This window comes from Babylonia areolata, chromosome 27 (assembly GCF_041734735.1).
Source record: "Babylonia areolata isolate BAREFJ2019XMU chromosome 27, ASM4173473v1, whole genome shotgun sequence".
Lineage (NCBI taxonomy): Eukaryota > Metazoa > Mollusca > Gastropoda > Neogastropoda > Buccinidae > Babylonia > Babylonia areolata.
The window spans coordinates 36,808,507-36,827,070 of NC_134902.1; the positions used below are offsets into that span (position 1 = coordinate 36,808,507).

General features: G+C 48.3%; 1 protein-coding gene across 2 annotated transcripts in view; it reads left to right on the forward strand.

Annotated features, from left to right (window-relative positions):
• The window catches only part of LOC143301383 (uncharacterized), a 60,249-nt gene extending 43,007 nt beyond the window's left edge, over positions 1-17,242 (forward strand). For both annotated transcript variants that reach the window (XM_076615626.1, XM_076615627.1), the window contains exons 2-4: positions 8,026-9,786; positions 10,126-10,794; positions 11,242-17,242. In XM_076615626.1, the coding sequence (XP_076471741.1) occupies positions 8,238-9,786; positions 10,126-10,794; positions 11,242-11,384 (2,361 nt within the window). In that variant the 5' untranslated portion in view covers positions 8,026-8,237 and the 3' untranslated portion in view covers positions 11,385-17,242. The remainder of the gene's footprint in view (positions 1-8,025; positions 9,787-10,125; positions 10,795-11,241) is intronic.
• Positions 17,243-18,564: the final 1,322 nt, after the last annotated feature.

Sequence of the window (18,564 nt, forward strand, 5' to 3'; positions counted from 1 at the left end):
GGACGTGACCGCCAGAGACAGTGTGGCGCGCGGGGGGTGCATGCGTGCAGTGCATGTGTGCATGCATGGGGAGGGAGGAGGGGCTGAGGGGTGGGATGGACAGAGACAGCGATGTGCACTGGTGTGACTCATAGTTTAAACAAGTGAGTCACCTCGTGCTTGCAAAATGCAAGACGAAGGCTAAAGGAGGGAGGAGGAGTGTGTGTGGGGGGTGGGGGGGCGTTGAGGGGCTTCATAAAATAGAAAGAGAGAAAAAGAAAGAAAATCTGAGCGAAAGAAATTAGAAGGGAGGAGGAGGGGGGGCGGGGAGATGACGAGGAGGGGAGGAATTAAAAGAAAGGTTGAGGGGAGGAAAGGATGGAGGTGGGTGACGGAGGAGGAGGGGAAGCGGGGGTCAATGGCCACTAGCTACAATTTTTTGTTCTGTGAGGTGGAGTGACATGCGCTGCATTAAAAGGGTTTTTTTTTTAAAAGGGGGGGGGGGGGGATTATCTTCGATCGAGAATGATGCAATCCTGACTTGTGCAGCGGTCGGAAGATGAGAAGGAGGAGGAAGAGAAGATGAAGTGGTACATAGAGGAGGCGACAGAAGGGCGGGGAGGGGGAATGCATGGTTTTTGCACATATGTTCGCGGCGTTCACTGTCATTCATTAACTTGCTTTTTTCTTTTTCTTAAAAAAAATCCTTTAAAGCAGACGGATGTGCACACTTGTATGTGTGCATAACTGCACGCACGCGTGCGGTCAATACACGCACACACATACGCACACACACACACACACACTCTCTCTCTCTCTCTCTCTCACACACACACACACACACACACACACACACACACACACACACACACTCACTCACTCACTCACTCACTCACTCACTCACTCACACACACACACACACACACACACACACACACACACACACACACACACACACACACACACACACACACACACACACACTCACGCACACACACACACACACTGAATAGAATAACAAAGTCACAGCGTATTCAGCTGAACTTCATACAGATTCCAGACACATAAATGTATCCAAGAACTTCGTACACACACACACACACACACACACACACACACACACACACACACACACACACACACACACACACACACACGATACGCTAACAACTTTCACCCAAGCATTGCTGCGGGGTGGATGGGGTGCCTTTATTTGTCGAAAACATTAGAGAGAGAGAGAGAGGGAGACAAATAGAGCCTTTGTAAACCACCTTGGTGGGGGGTATCACAAGGAGATGTTCTTTTTGTCACCGTGTTCACGCTCTGTCAGACAACCCACTGTTAAGAACGTCAGGGGGGATCATCGGACTGGTCCGTTGGTTTGTTCAGCGTTACTCAACTGTCGGCCGGGGTGGCTCATTGGGGGTGGGTGAGGGTGGAAACGGGTGGGTAAGGGCGGAGGGAGAGGGTTGGTTCTTGTGGGGTGGGGTAGGGGGCGTGGGTGTAGGGGTAGGATCGGAGCAGTTTAAGTCCATCAAACTATCAAATAAACGTGGCCCGCTGCTGCGCCTTTCACAGGCTGAAGGAATGGAGTGAAATGGACACGGACACGTTGTTTGAGGACAGCCGCTGAGGATGTACAGCGGTTTAAAAGGACTGGTGGCAGCCATCATTAAGCCGAGATTACTCACGCACACGCACGCACACACGGGTGGTGGTGTGTGTCCATCGAGATCGATGATGACCATCGTTGTCATCCAGCTGGGGGATGGGGGGAGGGTGGTGGGGGGGGGGATGCTCATGAATCTATCTGTGAGTGCGCAGATGGCTGAATAGTCCAATCTGCGCACGAAATGTTCGCTGACAGTTGGGGCAGACAAGAACAGGCATATCATTGTCAGGGAGCTTGTTTGCCCGTGACTTTCTGGCCTGCCTCTTCTGAACAGCTGCAGCAGTCCTGTTGGCCTCGCACAACTTGGCACCTTTGTGCACAGCAGTGCGCCATTTGTCACGGTCCGCTGCAGATTCCTCCCAGGAGTCAGGGTTGATATCAAACGCTTTCAGAGAGACTTTCAGAGTATCTCTGAAGCGCTTCTTCTGACCTCCGTGTGATCTCTTCCCTTGTTGCAGCTCGCCATAGAAGAGCCTTTTGGGCAGCCGATGGTCTGGCATGCGCGCCACGTGTCCAGCCCAGCGAAGCTGGGACTGCATCAGGATGGTGAAGATGCTGGGAAGGGTGGCTTTTGCAAGCACCTCCGTGTCTGGGGTCCTGTCTTGCCACTTGATGTTCAGTAGCTTCCTTAGGCATGTTGTGTGGAAGTGGTTCAGCTTCTTGGCATGTCGTTGGTACACTGTCCAAGTTTCGCAGGCGTACAGTAGTGTGGGGAGAACTACTGCTCTGTACACCTTTAGTTTGGTCTCAAGACCAATGCCTCTTCTGTTCCAGACATTTGCATAGAGTCTACCAAAAGTTGCGCTTGCTCTTGCAATCCTGACGTTCACTTCATCGTCAATGGTCGCATTTTGTGACAATGTGCTGCCAAGGTATGTGAACCGCTCCACCACACTGAGTCTCTGACCGTTGACTGTGATGTTGGGCTCAACGTAGGGTTTCCCTGGGGCTGGCTGATGGAGAACTTCAGTTTTCCTCGTGCTGATGGTAAGGCCGAAGTTCCTGCTGGCAGTGGCAAATTTGTCCACGCTGAGTTGCATGTCAGCTTCAGATCCAGCGTTGAGGGCACAATCATCAGCAAACAAAAAGTCTCTGATGATGTCTGTCATGACCTTCGTTTTTGCTTGAAGCCTTCTGAGGTTAAACAGCTTGCCATCTGTTCGGTACTTTAGGCCAATTCCAACATCGCCATCTCTGAAGGCATCAGTAAGCATTGCAGAGAACATGAGGCTGAACAGTGTTGGAGCCAGGACGCAGCCTTGCTTGACACCATTTGTGACAGGAAAAGCAGCAGATGTTTCACCATTGTCCTGGACTCGAGCCTGCATGCCTTCATGGAATTGGCTGACCAAGGAAATAAATTTCCGAGGGCATCCGTACTTGGCCATGATCTTCCACAGTCCCTCTCTACTCACGGTGTCGAAGGCTTTAGTGAGGTCAACATAGGTGGAGAACAGAGCAGCATTTTGCTCCTGACATTTCTCTTGCAGCTGCCTTGCAGCAAACACCATGTCGGTGGTTCCGCGCTCTTTCCGGAATCCACATTGGCTCTCAGGCAAATGACCTTGGTCAAGGTGTGCTGTGAGGCGGTTTAGTAAGATCCTGGCAAGTATCTTGCCTGCGATAGAGAGCAAGGAAATGCCCCGATGGTTATCACAGGCTTGCCGGTTCCCCTTTCGCTTGTACAGGTGAATGATAGATGCATCTTTGAAATCCTGGGGGATCGTCTCTTCTTTCCACATGAGTGAGTACAGCTGATGGAGCTTCTCAGTCAGCACAGTGCCTCCATCCTTGTAGACCTCTGCTGGTATGGAGTCTGAGCCAGGTGCTTTGCCACTGGATAGCAGACGGATTGCTTTCTGGGTCTCAAGAAGTGTTGGCGGATCGTCCAGTGCTTCGTTGATGGGGACTTGTGGGAGCCGGTCTATGGCTTCATCATTTATGGAGGAAGGGCGATTTAAGACACTGTTGAAGTGCTCAGCCCAGCGTTTGAGAATTTTCTCCTTCTCGGTGATCAAGGTATTCCCATCTGCACTGAGGAGGGGGGATGATCCTGAGGATGTGGGACCGTAGACTTCTTTTAAGGCATCATAGAACCTCTTCATATCGTGCCTGTCAGCATATCCCTGGATCTCATCGGCTTTGTCGCTCAACCACTTATCCTGCATCTGACGTAACTTTTGCTGAACAGTCCTGCGGATGGCATTGTACGCATCCTTTTTTGATGTGGACTTTGGGTTGCTCAGGTGGGCTTGATGCAGACGGCATTTCTCATCCAGAAGCTGCTTGATTTCCTCACAGTTTTCATCAAACCAGTCTTTGTGCTTTCTGGTCATGGGTCCCAGGGTCTCTGAAGCTGTACTATAGATCATCTCGCGCAAGGTCCTCCAGTCAGATTCCACATTCTGGTTGTCCAGAGAGGCGGATTCCAGACGATCTTCCAGCAGCTCCACAAAGGTCTGTTTGATGGTGATGTTTTTCAGCTGAGCAATGTTGAGCTGTTTTGGAGCCTTCTGGCCTTGGGGGCGTCTCTTGGGCTGGATTCGAATATTCAGCTTCGAGACTACAAGGCGATGGTCTGTCCAACACTCGGCGCCGCACATGGTCTTTGTCACACGTACATCTTGCCTATCCCTTTTCCTGACGATGACGTAATCGATGAGATGCCAATGCTTTGAGCGAGGGTGCATCCATGACGTCCTGTTACGGGTAGGGAGGCAGAAAACTGTGTTGGTTATCAGCAGTTCGTGCTCTGCACAGGTCTGAAGCAAAAGCAATCCATTTGGGTTACAGTGGCCCACACCATGCTTTCCAATCACTCCATCCCAGGAGATGTAGTCAGAGCCAACTCTAGCATTGAAGTCCCCAAGAATGATGAGCTTGTCTGCTTTAGGGATAGCAGCAATGACAGAGTGAAGGTCCTCGTAGAACTTCGCCTTCACTTCATCCGGGTTGGTCATGGTTGGGGCGTAGGCACTGACAATGGTGAGGTGCTTCTGGCCAGATGCCAGTGGGAGTTTCATGGTCATAAGCCTATCGTTGACTCCCTTTGGGATTCCTGCTAGCTTGCTGACAAGTGCTGTTTTTACTGCAAAACCAACGCCAGCCTCACGTCGCTCTTCGCTTCCTCGTCCACTCCAGAAGAAGGTGTAACCAGATCCCCGTTCACAGAGCTCACCTTCGCCTGCAAGCCGAGTCTCACTCAAGGCTGCGATGTCGATGTTGTATCTGGCGAGTTCGGATGCAACTAGTGCCGTTCTCCTTTGGGGTCTGTCCACGTTATCTCTGTCCAGGAGAGTCCTTATGTTCCAGGCACCAATGGTGAGAGGAACGATCCTTGTTTTTTTCTTTTCTTTCTCTTTGTTTCGACCGCTGATGTAGGGTCCCCGCCAGCCGCGGTATGCTGGCCAGGGCGATATGGAGCAGGCAATTTTTAGGGCACCTTTTCTAGCCCCTTCCTCATGCCAGGGAGGTGAGCAGTGCATTCCTAAAGAGGGCTGCTCAGACGCTCAGACGGCTGCCGAGCTCCATCGCTGCTCCTGTCGATGAAGAACGACCCTATGGCCTGAACCGCCTGCGTGCAGGTCTGCGGCTGCGACTGCCAGTGTACCCACACCTGTCGTTTCGTCGCTCGCCTGTCGCCACAGGACTTGGGGGTGATGAAATGATGAAGGATGAAAGGTCAGTATGGATGACTGATGACTTGCGCGATGAGTTTGTTTAAAGTGAAGAGGAGTTGCGCAACGTCGACCTCACTCTCTCGTCCGGGTCCACCAATTTCCAGTGGCAAGACTAAGTCGAGACAACTGGAGGATGAGCACGGATGCAGTGGATGACCAAGATATCCTTTCGGTGTCTCATCTTGCTCTCTGCACTCCACAGTGCGTTGCTGTATCCGCCTTCCTCTCCGTTGAACCATTAGGTTTCTTCCGCAGATTCTACCGGATCCAGACTTCGCATGCATGGGTAGACACACCCCGGGGGCCAACTGTGTGTGTGGCATGCACACAGCACGGTGGAGCTAGATGGCCGTCGGTGGCTCTCCTGAGCCGACGCCCTTTTATGGATCTCGTTTTTAATTCCATAAGGGTGTCTAGCCACCCGCCTCACCAGTCCCGGAAGGGAGTGGTGAGAGTGCCGGTTTAGTCGCCGGCAATCCGACCCTGAACAGGTTGTACTGGATTTCAGGTTACCAGTAGCAGATCTAGTGACCTGACCTGACGCACGCACACACACACACACACACACACACACACACACACACACACACACACACACAAACAAACAAACAAACAAACAAACACACACACACAAACAAACAAACACAAACACGCACGCACACACGAAAAGAAAACACACACACACACACACACACACACACACACACACACGCACGCACGCACGCACGCACGGAAAAAAAAAGAAAGAAAAAAAGGAAAGTGGAGATAGAGACAGAGACGCATGGAGACAGAGAGAGTCGATCAGTCAAGTGAAACGACAGAAAGAATGACGGGAATGAACATTCTTCTCTCAGGTGACCCGGGTCTCAGTACCAGTAATCCATCCGCTCATCCATCCATCCGTCCATTACTGACGGGCCCCATCCGTTACACACCGTCACTGGCGGGAGCGACAGTCGAGTGGTTCGCGCACTGGACCTTTATTCCCGGTCCTTGAGTTCTAGGTTCAAATCCCAGCTGCGCATGGTAGCATTAAGGGTGGACATTTTTCCCATCTCCCATGTCAATGGACGTGCAGATCTGCTTGTGCCTGAACCCACTCCATGCGTATGCATGTACACATGCTGAACATCAACTACGCACGTTAAAGATGAAATATCTGGGGAATGCTGATGCCATTTTGCAATCAGTTTCTACCGGTTTAGCCGTTGGAAAGAAAAAAAAGGTCTTATTATTCGAACACGTCTTAAGACCGTGCCTTATTGACTGCTTTTACTTGTTTATTCAGTTATTGGTTTTTCTTTCTTATGTCACACGATGGTATGTGTACACATTTTTCCCTGTTTGATTTGATTGGGAAACGATAAGAAGACCGATTGAATTTTTCTGTTCATGTAGTCAGCGATTCTCTCTCTCTCTCTCTCTCTCTCTCGCTCTGCATTCCTGCACGCGTGTGTGTATTCGCTCCTGTGTGCATGTGCGTGTGCATGTGCGTTCTCCCGAAATCAAAAACAAAATGTTTATATGATATATGTAGGTAATTTCACGGCTGTTTGTCACGAGTAGGTGTTTTCCCCGAGCAGGTCACTAAGCCTGAGTGCGTGTCCCATTTGGATGTTTGTATGACATTGTGTCCACTTCACTGACCCCGGGAGTGTTAAAGCATGTTGTTAAGAATGCTATGAAACACACACACACACACACACACACACACACACACACACACACAGGGTAAGTACCACAGTTATACCAGCACAGAAGCAAGCCATCAAGCAAGTGCTAGCAGTGAGTGGTAAGGAAGTAGGCAAGCACTGTACATAAGTGTTTATTTATAGCTGACACGTAGCGGTCACACTTTCCGTGTGGCCGTTGTACCCACGGACCAATATACGTCCGTGGTTGTACCCTATGTCTTGATACCCCCCACAGTGTGGGAGACCGGTACTCCTTCCCTCCATTGTACCAATACTTCTGTGTGTCTGTGTGTGAGTGCTTGCTTACAGTTCATGTGTGTGTGTGTGTGTGTGTTTGTGTGTGTGTGTGTGTGTGTGTGTGTGTGATGTCTCTCTCTCTCCCTCTCTCTCTCTCTCTCTCTCTCTCTCTCTGTGCTTGCTGACTGTGTGTGTCTGTGAGTATGTGTCCATGTGTGGGAGCACTTACATGACATCTATAGCTGACATCGAAAAGGCCGATGAATGTTAATGGCTTTTTGCCTTTCTTCTGTTTTCGTTCCTTTTCTTTTTTCTTGGACCCCCCTCCCCGTCACCCCCCTCTTTTCGCTGGCTGACGAAGTCACATATGAGTTTGCGACAACAAAAAATAAGAGAGAGAGAGAGAGAGAGAGAGAAATCTCTTTGCATTTGAGCTCACTGGTGGGAGTGGCAAGGTGTGTCGGAATGCGCGGGCTGGTCAGAGGTGTTTGTTGTGGGGAGGGGTCAGTGGTACAGTTTGACCGACTTTCCTTTTTTCTACTTTCGGTGATTTACGTTCATTTGTGTCTTGGAATAGGTTGCTGCGTGTTTGCACGCGTGCGATTGTGAATGTGTATGCTTGCAGGTTATTGTGGAATTTCCAATGAATAATTCATCTTTTGCTTCTTTGTTTTTTTGCTGCCTTGTTTTGTCTTGCTTCTGTTTGTTGTTGTTGTTGTCTTTTAATGAAAGTAGTAATAAATGTAATTTCTTTCGTTTGCAGGTCCCAGACAAAAGCAGAGCTTGAACTGAAGAGGGCAGACCCCGAGAGAGGAACTGTTCAATAGTGAGTTCACAACACAACTCAGTACCCTCTATACGAACCATGCTTCCGTTTTGAAACTGTCACCAACAGAAGGGAAAAAGGAAAAGAAAAAAGAACCCATTCCCCCCAAACCCCACAGAAGTGACCAGACTGACTGTGTGGCCGTCAGCATGGAGGTGAAGGTGTGGGTGGACGGGCTGCAGCGCGTGGTGTGCGGCGCCAGCTGGGACACGACCTGCCAGGACGTGGTGATCGCCCTGGCCCACGCCATGGGCCGCACGGGCCGCTTCACGCTCGTGGAGAAGTGGCGCGACAACGAGCGACCCCTGACCCCCGCTGAGCGCCCGCTGCACGTGCTGCACAAGTGGGGCGAGTACGCCGCCGAGGTGCGCTTCGTGCTGTGTCAGGCCGGGGACGCCGCAGCCGACCGGAAGAAAGCCCGCGCCACCGTCAGCCAGGACCGCCTGGCCCGGATGGAGAAGTCGGTGTCCATGCACCGGATCGTGTCCCCGCGGACACAGGCCGCCGCCGGCGCCGCCGCCAGTACCACCGCCGCCGAGCCCAGCGTGAAGCGGTCCCTGACGTTCAGCGGGGCCCACCATCCGCCCGCGGCGGAGGACGACGACCCGGCCTGGATGACGTCGGCCATGCCCACCAGCAAGATCCGCAAGACCCAGCAGGGTCCCGTGCCCAACGGGGACATGAGGCAGCGTGCCCACCACCCCCTGCAGTCCTCCACACAGGTCCGGCAGGTCAGGGGGGAGAGGGGCACTGCCACCACGCCGGCACCGTCCTCGTCCTCGTCGTCACTCTCCCCGAGTCAGAACCACCACCATCATCATCATCAGGGCCACGTTTCCCCTTCCCGTCAGGGTCAGAGTCACCCACACAGCAACCCCTCGGACCCCGCCCCCTCCTCTTTGTCGTCAGCGCTCAGTCATCGTCATTTGGGCGACGTCAACAGACCGTCGGCCTTTCAGCCGCCGAAGAACCTCCGCTCTCGTGCCGTCTCTCCCGCGAAGCCTACATCATCGGTTCCTGAAGAGCAAGCTCACCCTCGCTCCCCTTCTCCTCCTCAGTCACGTCTTCAGCCTCAGCCAGGCGATCTTCCTCAGTCCAGCCCCGATCCTCGTTCGCAGACACCGTCTCCTTCCAGGACTTCTGTCGGGCTTCAGCAAGTAGAACCTCAACCACGGGCAGGACCTCAGCCACAGGCAGGACCTCGACCACACGGGCCTGAGCAACAAGAGAACAAAGCGAATCCCCCCTCCTCCCACAGCAAGCCGGATCCCCTCCCTCACTCTCCTGTCGCCAGATCCCGTCCCTCGTCAGTGCCCGTGACGCCCCAAGAGGACAGCACGCGGCCCGCCAACCTCCATCCACCCACGTTGGAGTCCTCCCGTTCCTCCTATTCCCCCTGCCCCTCCTCTTCCTCTCCGGCAGGAGTCCCAGACCCCAGCTCCCAGGCCTGCCCGCAGATCGAAGAGTATGACCTGGACCACAACTTCCCCCCCACTTCCCACAGAGACTGGAACCACAACGAGGCGCCCCCCAACAGCCAGGAGTACCGCCTGGAGGAGGGCCTGGGATCAGGGTCAGGACTGGGGTCAGGGGTCGGGGGTCAGCTGGAAGGGGAGCATGCCAAGTTGCTGAGGCTGGTCAACATGCAGCAGCAGCGCCTGAAGACTCAGGAGTCCCAGATTGGTCTGGTCAATACAGGTGTGTGTGTGTGTGTGTGTGTGTGTGTGTGTCCATTTTTGTTTTGTTCAGAGTGTCAAATGGGTTTTACATTTTCTGTGCATTTGTATAAATCTGTTAATTGGTGGTGTGTTGTTTTTTTTGTTTTTGTTTTTTTGTATTCAAACATATTTCAAGTGTGTGTTCGGGCATCGTGTGTATGTGTTGTGTGTGCTCATGTATGTGCGGACATGCAAAAGGCGTTAGTGCGCGTGTGATTGTTTTGAACTTCGTGTGGTTTTTAGTTGTTGGTTTTTTGGTGTGTTTTTTGTGTGTGTGTAAGTTGGCATTCAGTGACGATGCCATTTTATGTCCACGCAGAGATCTCCAACCTGGAGGAGAAAGAAATGGAGTACGAGGAGAACCTGCACGTCATCATGGAGGAACTCCTCCTGCAAGAAAACCGCCAGCGCGAGCTCGAACCCCAGCTCAGCGAGCTGGAAAAAGTCGAGTGGGAGACAGCTTTGGAGGAAGAGAAGAAACGCGAAATCAACCTCACCCTGGAAGTGGCTTCCTGCAAAGCGGCCATCCTGGAACACGAACAGAAACTGGACGACCTGGAAACCCAGGAGAGCGAGCTTCTGGAGGAGATCAAGCAGGAAGAGGAAAAGCTTTCGCAGGAAAGGGACCGCCAAGAGCGAGAAGAGGCCCGGAGAGCGAGGGAGGCGGAAGAGGAGGAGAGCAAAGCGAAGGAAGCAATCTCCGAGCTTCAGACGCAGATTTCGGACCTGGAACAGAAGGGCGAAGAGTGCGCGACGTCTCTGAGCCAGGTGGAAGGGGAGCTGAGCGTGGCGGAGAGGTCTCTGAAGGAGAAGGGCCAGGTCCTGGAAGGTCTGGAGGCCAGCCTGAAGGAGGGCAACATGAAGGACTTTGGCAACAACAACAACAAAACCAGCAGTAGCAGCCACGCCAGCAGCAACAGCGATACCAGCAACAACAGCCAGTCTGTGGTGGCCCCATCGGACATGAAGGCTGAAGACAGTCAGAAAAGTAAGTGTGGGGAATTGTGTCTGTCTATGTGTCTCTGTGCGTCGCTGTGTGTGTGTGTGTGTGTGTGTTCTGTTTGTCTTGCCCCCCCCCACCCCGCTCTTTGTATCGGTATGTTTTGTGTGTGATGAAGGGTATGTGTGTGCGTGTTCGTATGCGCGTGTGTGTTTATATGCGTGCTTGTGCGCGTGTTTTTGTGCATGCATGCGCGCGCGTGCGTTTGTGAGTGTGCATGTGTGTGTGTTGAATAATTATGTGTGTGCGCGAGTATGCATGTGTGTTAGTGTGTTTACATACACCTCTCTCTCTCTCTCTCCTTCCCTCACACACACACACACACACACACACACACACACACACACATATATATATTCCACACCCACCCACCCCCTCACACAAACACACCGACACGTACGTGTTCACGTCGCCCCAATCATTCCTGATCCGCAGTGCTACGCAAGATCCTGGAAGACAGTCTGTCGCCGCGCCTGGCCGACGGTTTCCACGACGACGGCGGACTGGAACCCAAGCCCCCCGGGCCTCCGCTCCTCGCCGCTTTCGCCACCTCCAACCAGAGCGGAGTGTGGGTGTGAGCAGAGAACGTGGACTCCGCGGGGCCATCTTCGTCCCGAAGACAGACACGGGGCCGGTCCACAAGGATGCTTGTTTCTGCCTGCTGCCCTGTGTCAGGTGGTGCAGTGAGTGAGTGACCAGCGTCAGAGGAGCGTTTGTTGTGGACACAGCAATATATACAATGATATATAATTCACGATAATCCAGGAAACAGCACAAGTAATAAGACAGTTTACAGTTTTACAGGTAATATATATAGAGAGATATATATATATATATATATATTACGATGAATAATATTATATTGCGGTTTCATATCAAGAGGTTTACAACTGAAACCAGTTAAAACAACAGCAACAACAGCAACAACAAACCGTGGATAAAGACACGCATCAGAAGCATGACTTGAACTGTGAAGTCAAAGTCAGTGACGCATCACCAGACCTGTCAGGCACAGCTGGCTCGCTCACTCAACCGTAACTCTGGGGTGGTGCCCTCTGGCAGGGGGAGGAGGATCTACGGTAGCAGATGTGTGAGGCTGTAGGATCATATATATATATATACTTTTCACACCGCGTCTATGGAGTTGCCTCATCGCCGCTGTCGTCATGCTCCGGCGTCCTGGAAAGAGTTTCTTCAATCAGCAGCTATAAACTGTAAGCGGAGAGAGAGAGAGAGAGAGAGAGAGAGAGAGAGTGTGTGTGTGTGTATGTGCGCGCGCGCGAAGGACAAATCTTGAACATATCCCTCGTCAATATCGACATCGGCAGTCATATCATTTTTTACTTATATATATATATATGCTTTTTTTATACTCTTGCTGTGGTCTGCAAAGACACAGAAGGCCCAGTAAGGACACATGTGCAGCTATTGTATGGTGTGAAAGTGTGAAATGTAGAATATGTCTGTACGTGTGTGTGTGTGTGTTTGGAATGGTATGTGTGTGCGTGAGCATATGCGCGTATGTTTATGTGCGTGTTTGTGCGCGTGTTTTGTGTGTATGCCTGCGCGCGTGTGTGTTGGTGTGTGTGTTTGTGTGTACAAAACTATGCAAGACTCTGTGTGTGTGTGTGTGTGTTCGGGTCCGTTGCATGCATAACGATGCAGGAACTGAACACTGGGAAGTGGAAAGAGAAAAGCTTTACACGCTTTACACACAGAGAGGGGTAAGTGCGATCGGACACATTGACGTGCGTGTGTATGGATTCCCATGCACAGATTGATTCATCTAGTCATGTTTGAGAGCTTGGGTTGTGTATTCGCAAGACTACATGAAAACGCTTGCGTACACTTACACACACACTCCAGCACACCACACACACACGCGCGCGCGCGCGCACACACACACACACAGGCATGCACACATACACACACACACACACACACACACACACATAGGCATGTACGCATTCACACATGCACGCACGCACACGCAAACACACAGACATAAGCACAGAGAGAGAGAGAGAGTGTGTGTGTATCTTCGTGGCATGATAAAACTATGCAAGATTGAATGAAGATGTTTTCAACCAGTCTCCTTCCTCCCAGTGTGTGTGTGTGTGTGTGCGTGTGTGTGTGTGTATCTGCGTGCACGCATGTGTGTGCACATGAGTGCATGCATGCTGTGTGCACGGACTGAGTACTGATTTGGGTCCTTCCCCGCCGATCCATTCCCCTCCCCCCCTCCGCCCCCTCCCCCCTCTCTTTCCCAGTGGGACATACCGGCCTTCTTCTGCATACTTTTGCTCATGCTAGCTTGAAACCTGATACTTTTGATACAACTGTATACACCAGCATATAAGCTACATTTGCTGTTTGAAACTATGCCATGATTTCTGTACATGTACACGTACCACTATTACTGTACAAGTACATAATTATATTACTATTTCTGTATAAGTACATGTACCATTATTTCTGTACAATTACATACTCTGTATTTATATACAAGTAAAAATATTACTATTTCTGTATAAGTACATGTACCAATATTTCTATACATGTACCACTGTTTCTGTACCAGTACATGTACTGCTGCTATTCTGTATATGACAAGTGCTTTGTCCATCTTAAGACCGAATCCCTTTCCCCTATTCTTGGTGTTTGCCTTAAAACATATCTCCAAACTTAACTTTTCAAAGAATTTTGAAATTTTCCTTACAAAGTGCATTCTTTTGCGCCGGGTTGAGACCGTTGACTGTTTTTCTATTGACCCTTTTCATATGAAACAACAACAACAAAGGAACAGAGGAAAAAAAAGAAGATGAATAGTACTTTGTTTTGCATTGGCATGCTAAACCAGTGAAAACATCAAAACATATAAGCGTTTATGTGCTGTGTGTACATGCACGTGTATGCGTGAATGGGTGGATGGTGTGTGTGTGTGTGTGTGTGTGTGTGTGTGTGTGTGTGTGTTCTTTTTTTTTTTTCTTTTTTTTTCAAATTAATAAAACCGGTATGTTAACGCCCGGGATGTACTGTGCAGCATAAATCAAACCCAATTCTGTTTTGTCATTTTGTGAGAGAAATGGATGAACGCAATTTGTGTTGAACATAAATTCACCGAGCTTTAATTTGAAAGCACAATGAAGAAGCAAGAGGAACTGTACGTGCGTGACTAATCTCGGTCCTTACATATTCAGTATTGTGTTGTATTGGGGAAACCGAGCATAGATTTGCATTTATTGTAAAAGCAGTCAATTTTCTGTTGTCAGTGTGAAAGAGAGAACCCACGCTCACGATGTGTGTGTGTGTGTGTGTGTGTGTGTGTGTGTGTATCCAATGAATATGACTTGATTTTCAAAGTTCAGTTCTATGTGCAATTAAAAGCAAAAATGATGCTTTGAGTCACAGTCAACTTTTTGGGGGGCATGGAGGTCATTTTCTTTTTTCTTTTTTTTAATATTTTTTTTAAACCCATGTTTGCTGTGTTGATCATGCCTATTGTCCTGTTTATGAAAGAACATTTTGTTCCAGAAAAACCCAACAAGATTTGCAAACATGTAGAAGAAAAGAAAGAAGCTTGACATTGTACATACGCACATGTCTGTACATAGGAATTGAAGTGTTCATTGACATTGTTTTATTCCTGTTCTGTCCTGTTTACAATTCAGCTTCCATGGTGGCCTTTGTATAAAATGAACAATCGGTAATTTTTTTTCTTAAAGAACTTGATTGTTTGAAAATGAGTCTTTTCTGGTTTTTTGAGAGGGCTATGTTTGCATTCATGTGTGGAGTTGCGGCGTGTGTCTGTGTGTATGTGTAACGTGTGGTGTGTGAGTGTGTGTGTGTAATGTGTGTAGTGTTTATTTCATGTTTATGTCGATTGTGGATGGCCAGGGAATCGGGTGTAATCAAAGACTGAGAGAGAGAGAGAGAGAGCTTGCTGAACTGCAAAGACATTTACACTGTGTAAATGTGATTGATACAGATTACTATGCTATGGTCAACAGCTTCATTGCTGGAACTATTGCGTACATTGATGAGTAACCGCACGACAGCTAAAAGGTGCTTGTGGAGTGACACCACTTGTTTGTTTGTTCAACCAGTCTGGTCAACTTGTTTTGATGTAAAACTGACACCAAAGGCATCTACATCTTGTTGTAAAAGTGTTATTTTTCAGTATATATGTATAGTGGTGGTTGTGACTTAATGTTGACGGACATAGTTTGTGTGTGTGTGTGTGTGTGTGTGTGTGTGTGTGTGTGTGTGTGTGTGTGTGTTGAGAAAATTGCATTTTTCCATTCGAAAAAATACTCCAGTTCGGATATGTCATTCACCAGTTTACGTATTTACATATGTGTGTATGTATAACTTGATATCATTGTTGTGTTGAATTACATTCAGCATTGTGTTTCATTGAAATCGATTGTTTAGATTGAATCACAGAACAGCATTCTTTAATCGACTGTTGCATTTGTTTGTGTGTTGAATGCAGTGTGGTGTTATTGTCAGTTCCATTTGTGTGCACATACATGTAAGTCATATCAGTGTCATGTAAACGACACCAGTCGTGTGTAATTGTTTTGTTTGTGGACAGACTTTTTCTTCACATGACGTCATCTGTGGTGTTGTGTGTTGTGTGACTTTTCACTTTTTTTTTCCATTTTCTTTTTTTGACAAGAAAAATAAGGAGAGGGAGAAGATCAGAAAAAAAGCGCTAATATTTTGTGTAAAATGTGTACAATACAACAGGTTGCAATGCAGTGCAGAACATCTTTGCTAATCTGTTGCGGGAATGGTAACATATGCGCGCATCAGAACACCACCGTTATGACTCGGCACCAGTGCAAGATCTTCTCTGGTGTACGTGTGGCTTTCGGGCGACCTGACACTGATCGATCCCTTTGGATAACACAACACAACACAACACAACACAACACAGTACAATAAATGCATATAAATTATTCCGTTATGGAAATTCTCACAGTTGCTCACAGCAGAACATCACTGATGTGAATGGCTGGTAGTGCAGGGTCATCTCCTGTATGTGGCCTTACGATGACCTAACGCTGATAGATCCCTGAGGACTGCTGGCACTGGGGCTGCATTGTCCCCTGCATCATGTAACCCTGATCTCTTTCCTCCTGTACTGGAACCACATGTGTTCTTTCACAAGTCGTTTTGGATATCTTCATTGTATCCATACCAGTCTTTACGGAAAAATTAATCTCTTCATTATATTCATTGTCCTTAGTACGGTCTCACATTCACGTACGATCTGCTGTTTAATCTGTTCGAGTCTATGTTCGTTTCGAAGCATGTACCCTGATAGCACTCACCTGTTATTTCGACTTTCTCGGTGAGTTCATTCGAATGGGGATGTTTCGATTGTGGAACCTTATCACCATACCAATATTTATTCTGATTTGTTGGGGTGTTCCCAAGAACATGCACATTAGTTTGTTTTTTTGTTTTTTCACCCTTGCAAAGATCCTTCGAAGTGAATAGAAGTTTACAACATCAGTACCCCAGTACACAACATACTCAATGAAATTCCTGAATTCATTCATGATGTAGTTGTCCAGAGTGGGGTTTTGATTATGGGTTTCACTGTGAGCACATGCCAGCTAACATATATAATGGTTTTCACCGTGGACAAACACAAGGAAACCAAACCAATCAACAGACCGGCCATCCGACAGAAATATTCAGACTACCGTTCATTTAGATTGTAACAAGCGTGTTCAAGGTGTTTTCTGAATATATACCGTGCGTCTTCATGCATGCAATTTGAGAATACATTTAGTTCATTGAGTTATGTCATTTCTGACAAAGATTACGTATTATACCTTTAACTGGTCATAAGCATTAATGTAAAAGATGTGCTGGCAGTAAATGTTTGTATTTGTTTCTTAATAATTTTTTTCTATCTGTTTTGTTTTGTAATGTAAAACGATGTGAAGCAGTAAAATCAGCTGCAGGAACATGTATTCGTGGTCATGAGAGAGAGAGCGGGAGCGCATATGTCCTTGTTATCGTATGAAACGATTCCAGTGAGAACAATTATGTTACGCTGCTTTTAACGTTCAGTGTTTATGTCGCCGTTGTTCGTGTTCACAACCAACCCGCTGGCTTTTGCTCGTGTTATGTGGAGGTGTGTCTGTATTCAGTGTTCATGGGCATTGTTCCGTTCTGTTCTGTTCCGTTACCTAACACCTGAAGCCTTTTAGCTGTTGTCGCGCGCGCGCGCGCGTGTGTGTGTGTGTGTGTGTGTGTGTGTGATGTATAGTGTTCTTTTGTGAGTCAGTCCATTATTATGCAATGGTTTTTGTTCATTCAATTTTGCTTGTTGGTTGTATTGATGTTTTGATGCGACTTGTACCACTGTTCATGTTCTGTCTATCATGGTTTGAGAGGGAGATAGAAAATGGACCAATAAATTATACTGTGGACTGATTTTGGCGCCTCTCTTCTTTTTTTTGATTGTGCGTGTGTGTGTGTGTGAGAGAGAGGGGGGAGGGAGGGTGCAGTGAGTGGATGGATGTATGAAAATACATGCAAGGGTGTGGGAATGTGCATCAAAAATCAAGCGCTGTACTGCAGGCCCCCCACACCCGGGCACCCACACACCTCTCTCTCTCTCTCTCTCTCTCTCTCTCTCTCACACACACACACACACACACACATACATACATACATACAAATCGGAAAAGAATGGCACACAAATCGGAAAAGAATGGCAGAATCAGTTAAGCGTTGGACACCCATTTCTGTGTTCGCCAGTGATCAGAGTTCGAGGCCCCGTTTCTGCATGGTGTTCTGTCGCTGGGAAAGGCGTTTAGCCCGATTTTCCTCACTCCGCCCAGGTGAGAATGGGTGTCTGGCTTCGGTTGGGGAAGATTAAAACGACGGAAGGAGAGCACTTGGCCCCGCCTTATCATGCCGCGCCCCAGACACAGTGAATGTGAGTTCACTGCCTCCATGGCCGTAAAAGGCTGTGGGACATGCACAGTTTTTATTCTCATTTATCCATTTTATTCATCGATATATTCATATACGCTTTTATGCATTTGATCATCTGTGTCGATTATTGACAGGCAAGCAAACTAACACAATTACAGATAATATTTCATCATCTGTGCTCATTTAATCTTGACAGCAATCAAACCAACACAAAGACAGAGAGACAGGTGGGCAGACAAACACTGAGAAATTTGCACTCTTTCTGACAACAGGGTTGCTTCGGAAGGCTGGGAGAGTATTATCAATTTGCCATTGGTTGGTTCGTTTTCCCGCGCATGTGCAAAGCTTGCTGTGCAAAACTTGGGCGCCATGTTTGTTCTTTTATTTATTTATTTTTTGTTTGTTTGTTGTTGTTTTTTGCCCTCTCCGGTACAGCGTGTTTGTGAAAGAGAGAATCCCGATCCCGGATTTGCTGGATAATGTGAGGTTAGTATTCATCAGTCATGGAGAACAGTGTTGTTGGTATTCATTTGTCATGTGTGTGACAAATAATTGTAGAAGGATGTATAGACTTTGATTTGTCTTGGGACTCAGTTCTTCTCTGCACCTCAGTACAGTTCTGCGAGAGATGCTGAAGGAAATTGTTTTTTACAGTGTTCAAATACTTATGCAAGAAAGGTTTGCTTCAGTAACATAGTTAATAATGTATGGAATTAACTGCCACCAGATTTAAAACAAGCACCATCTACTGATTCATTCAAAAGTCAGTTGGACAATTTCATAAAAGTCTCAACA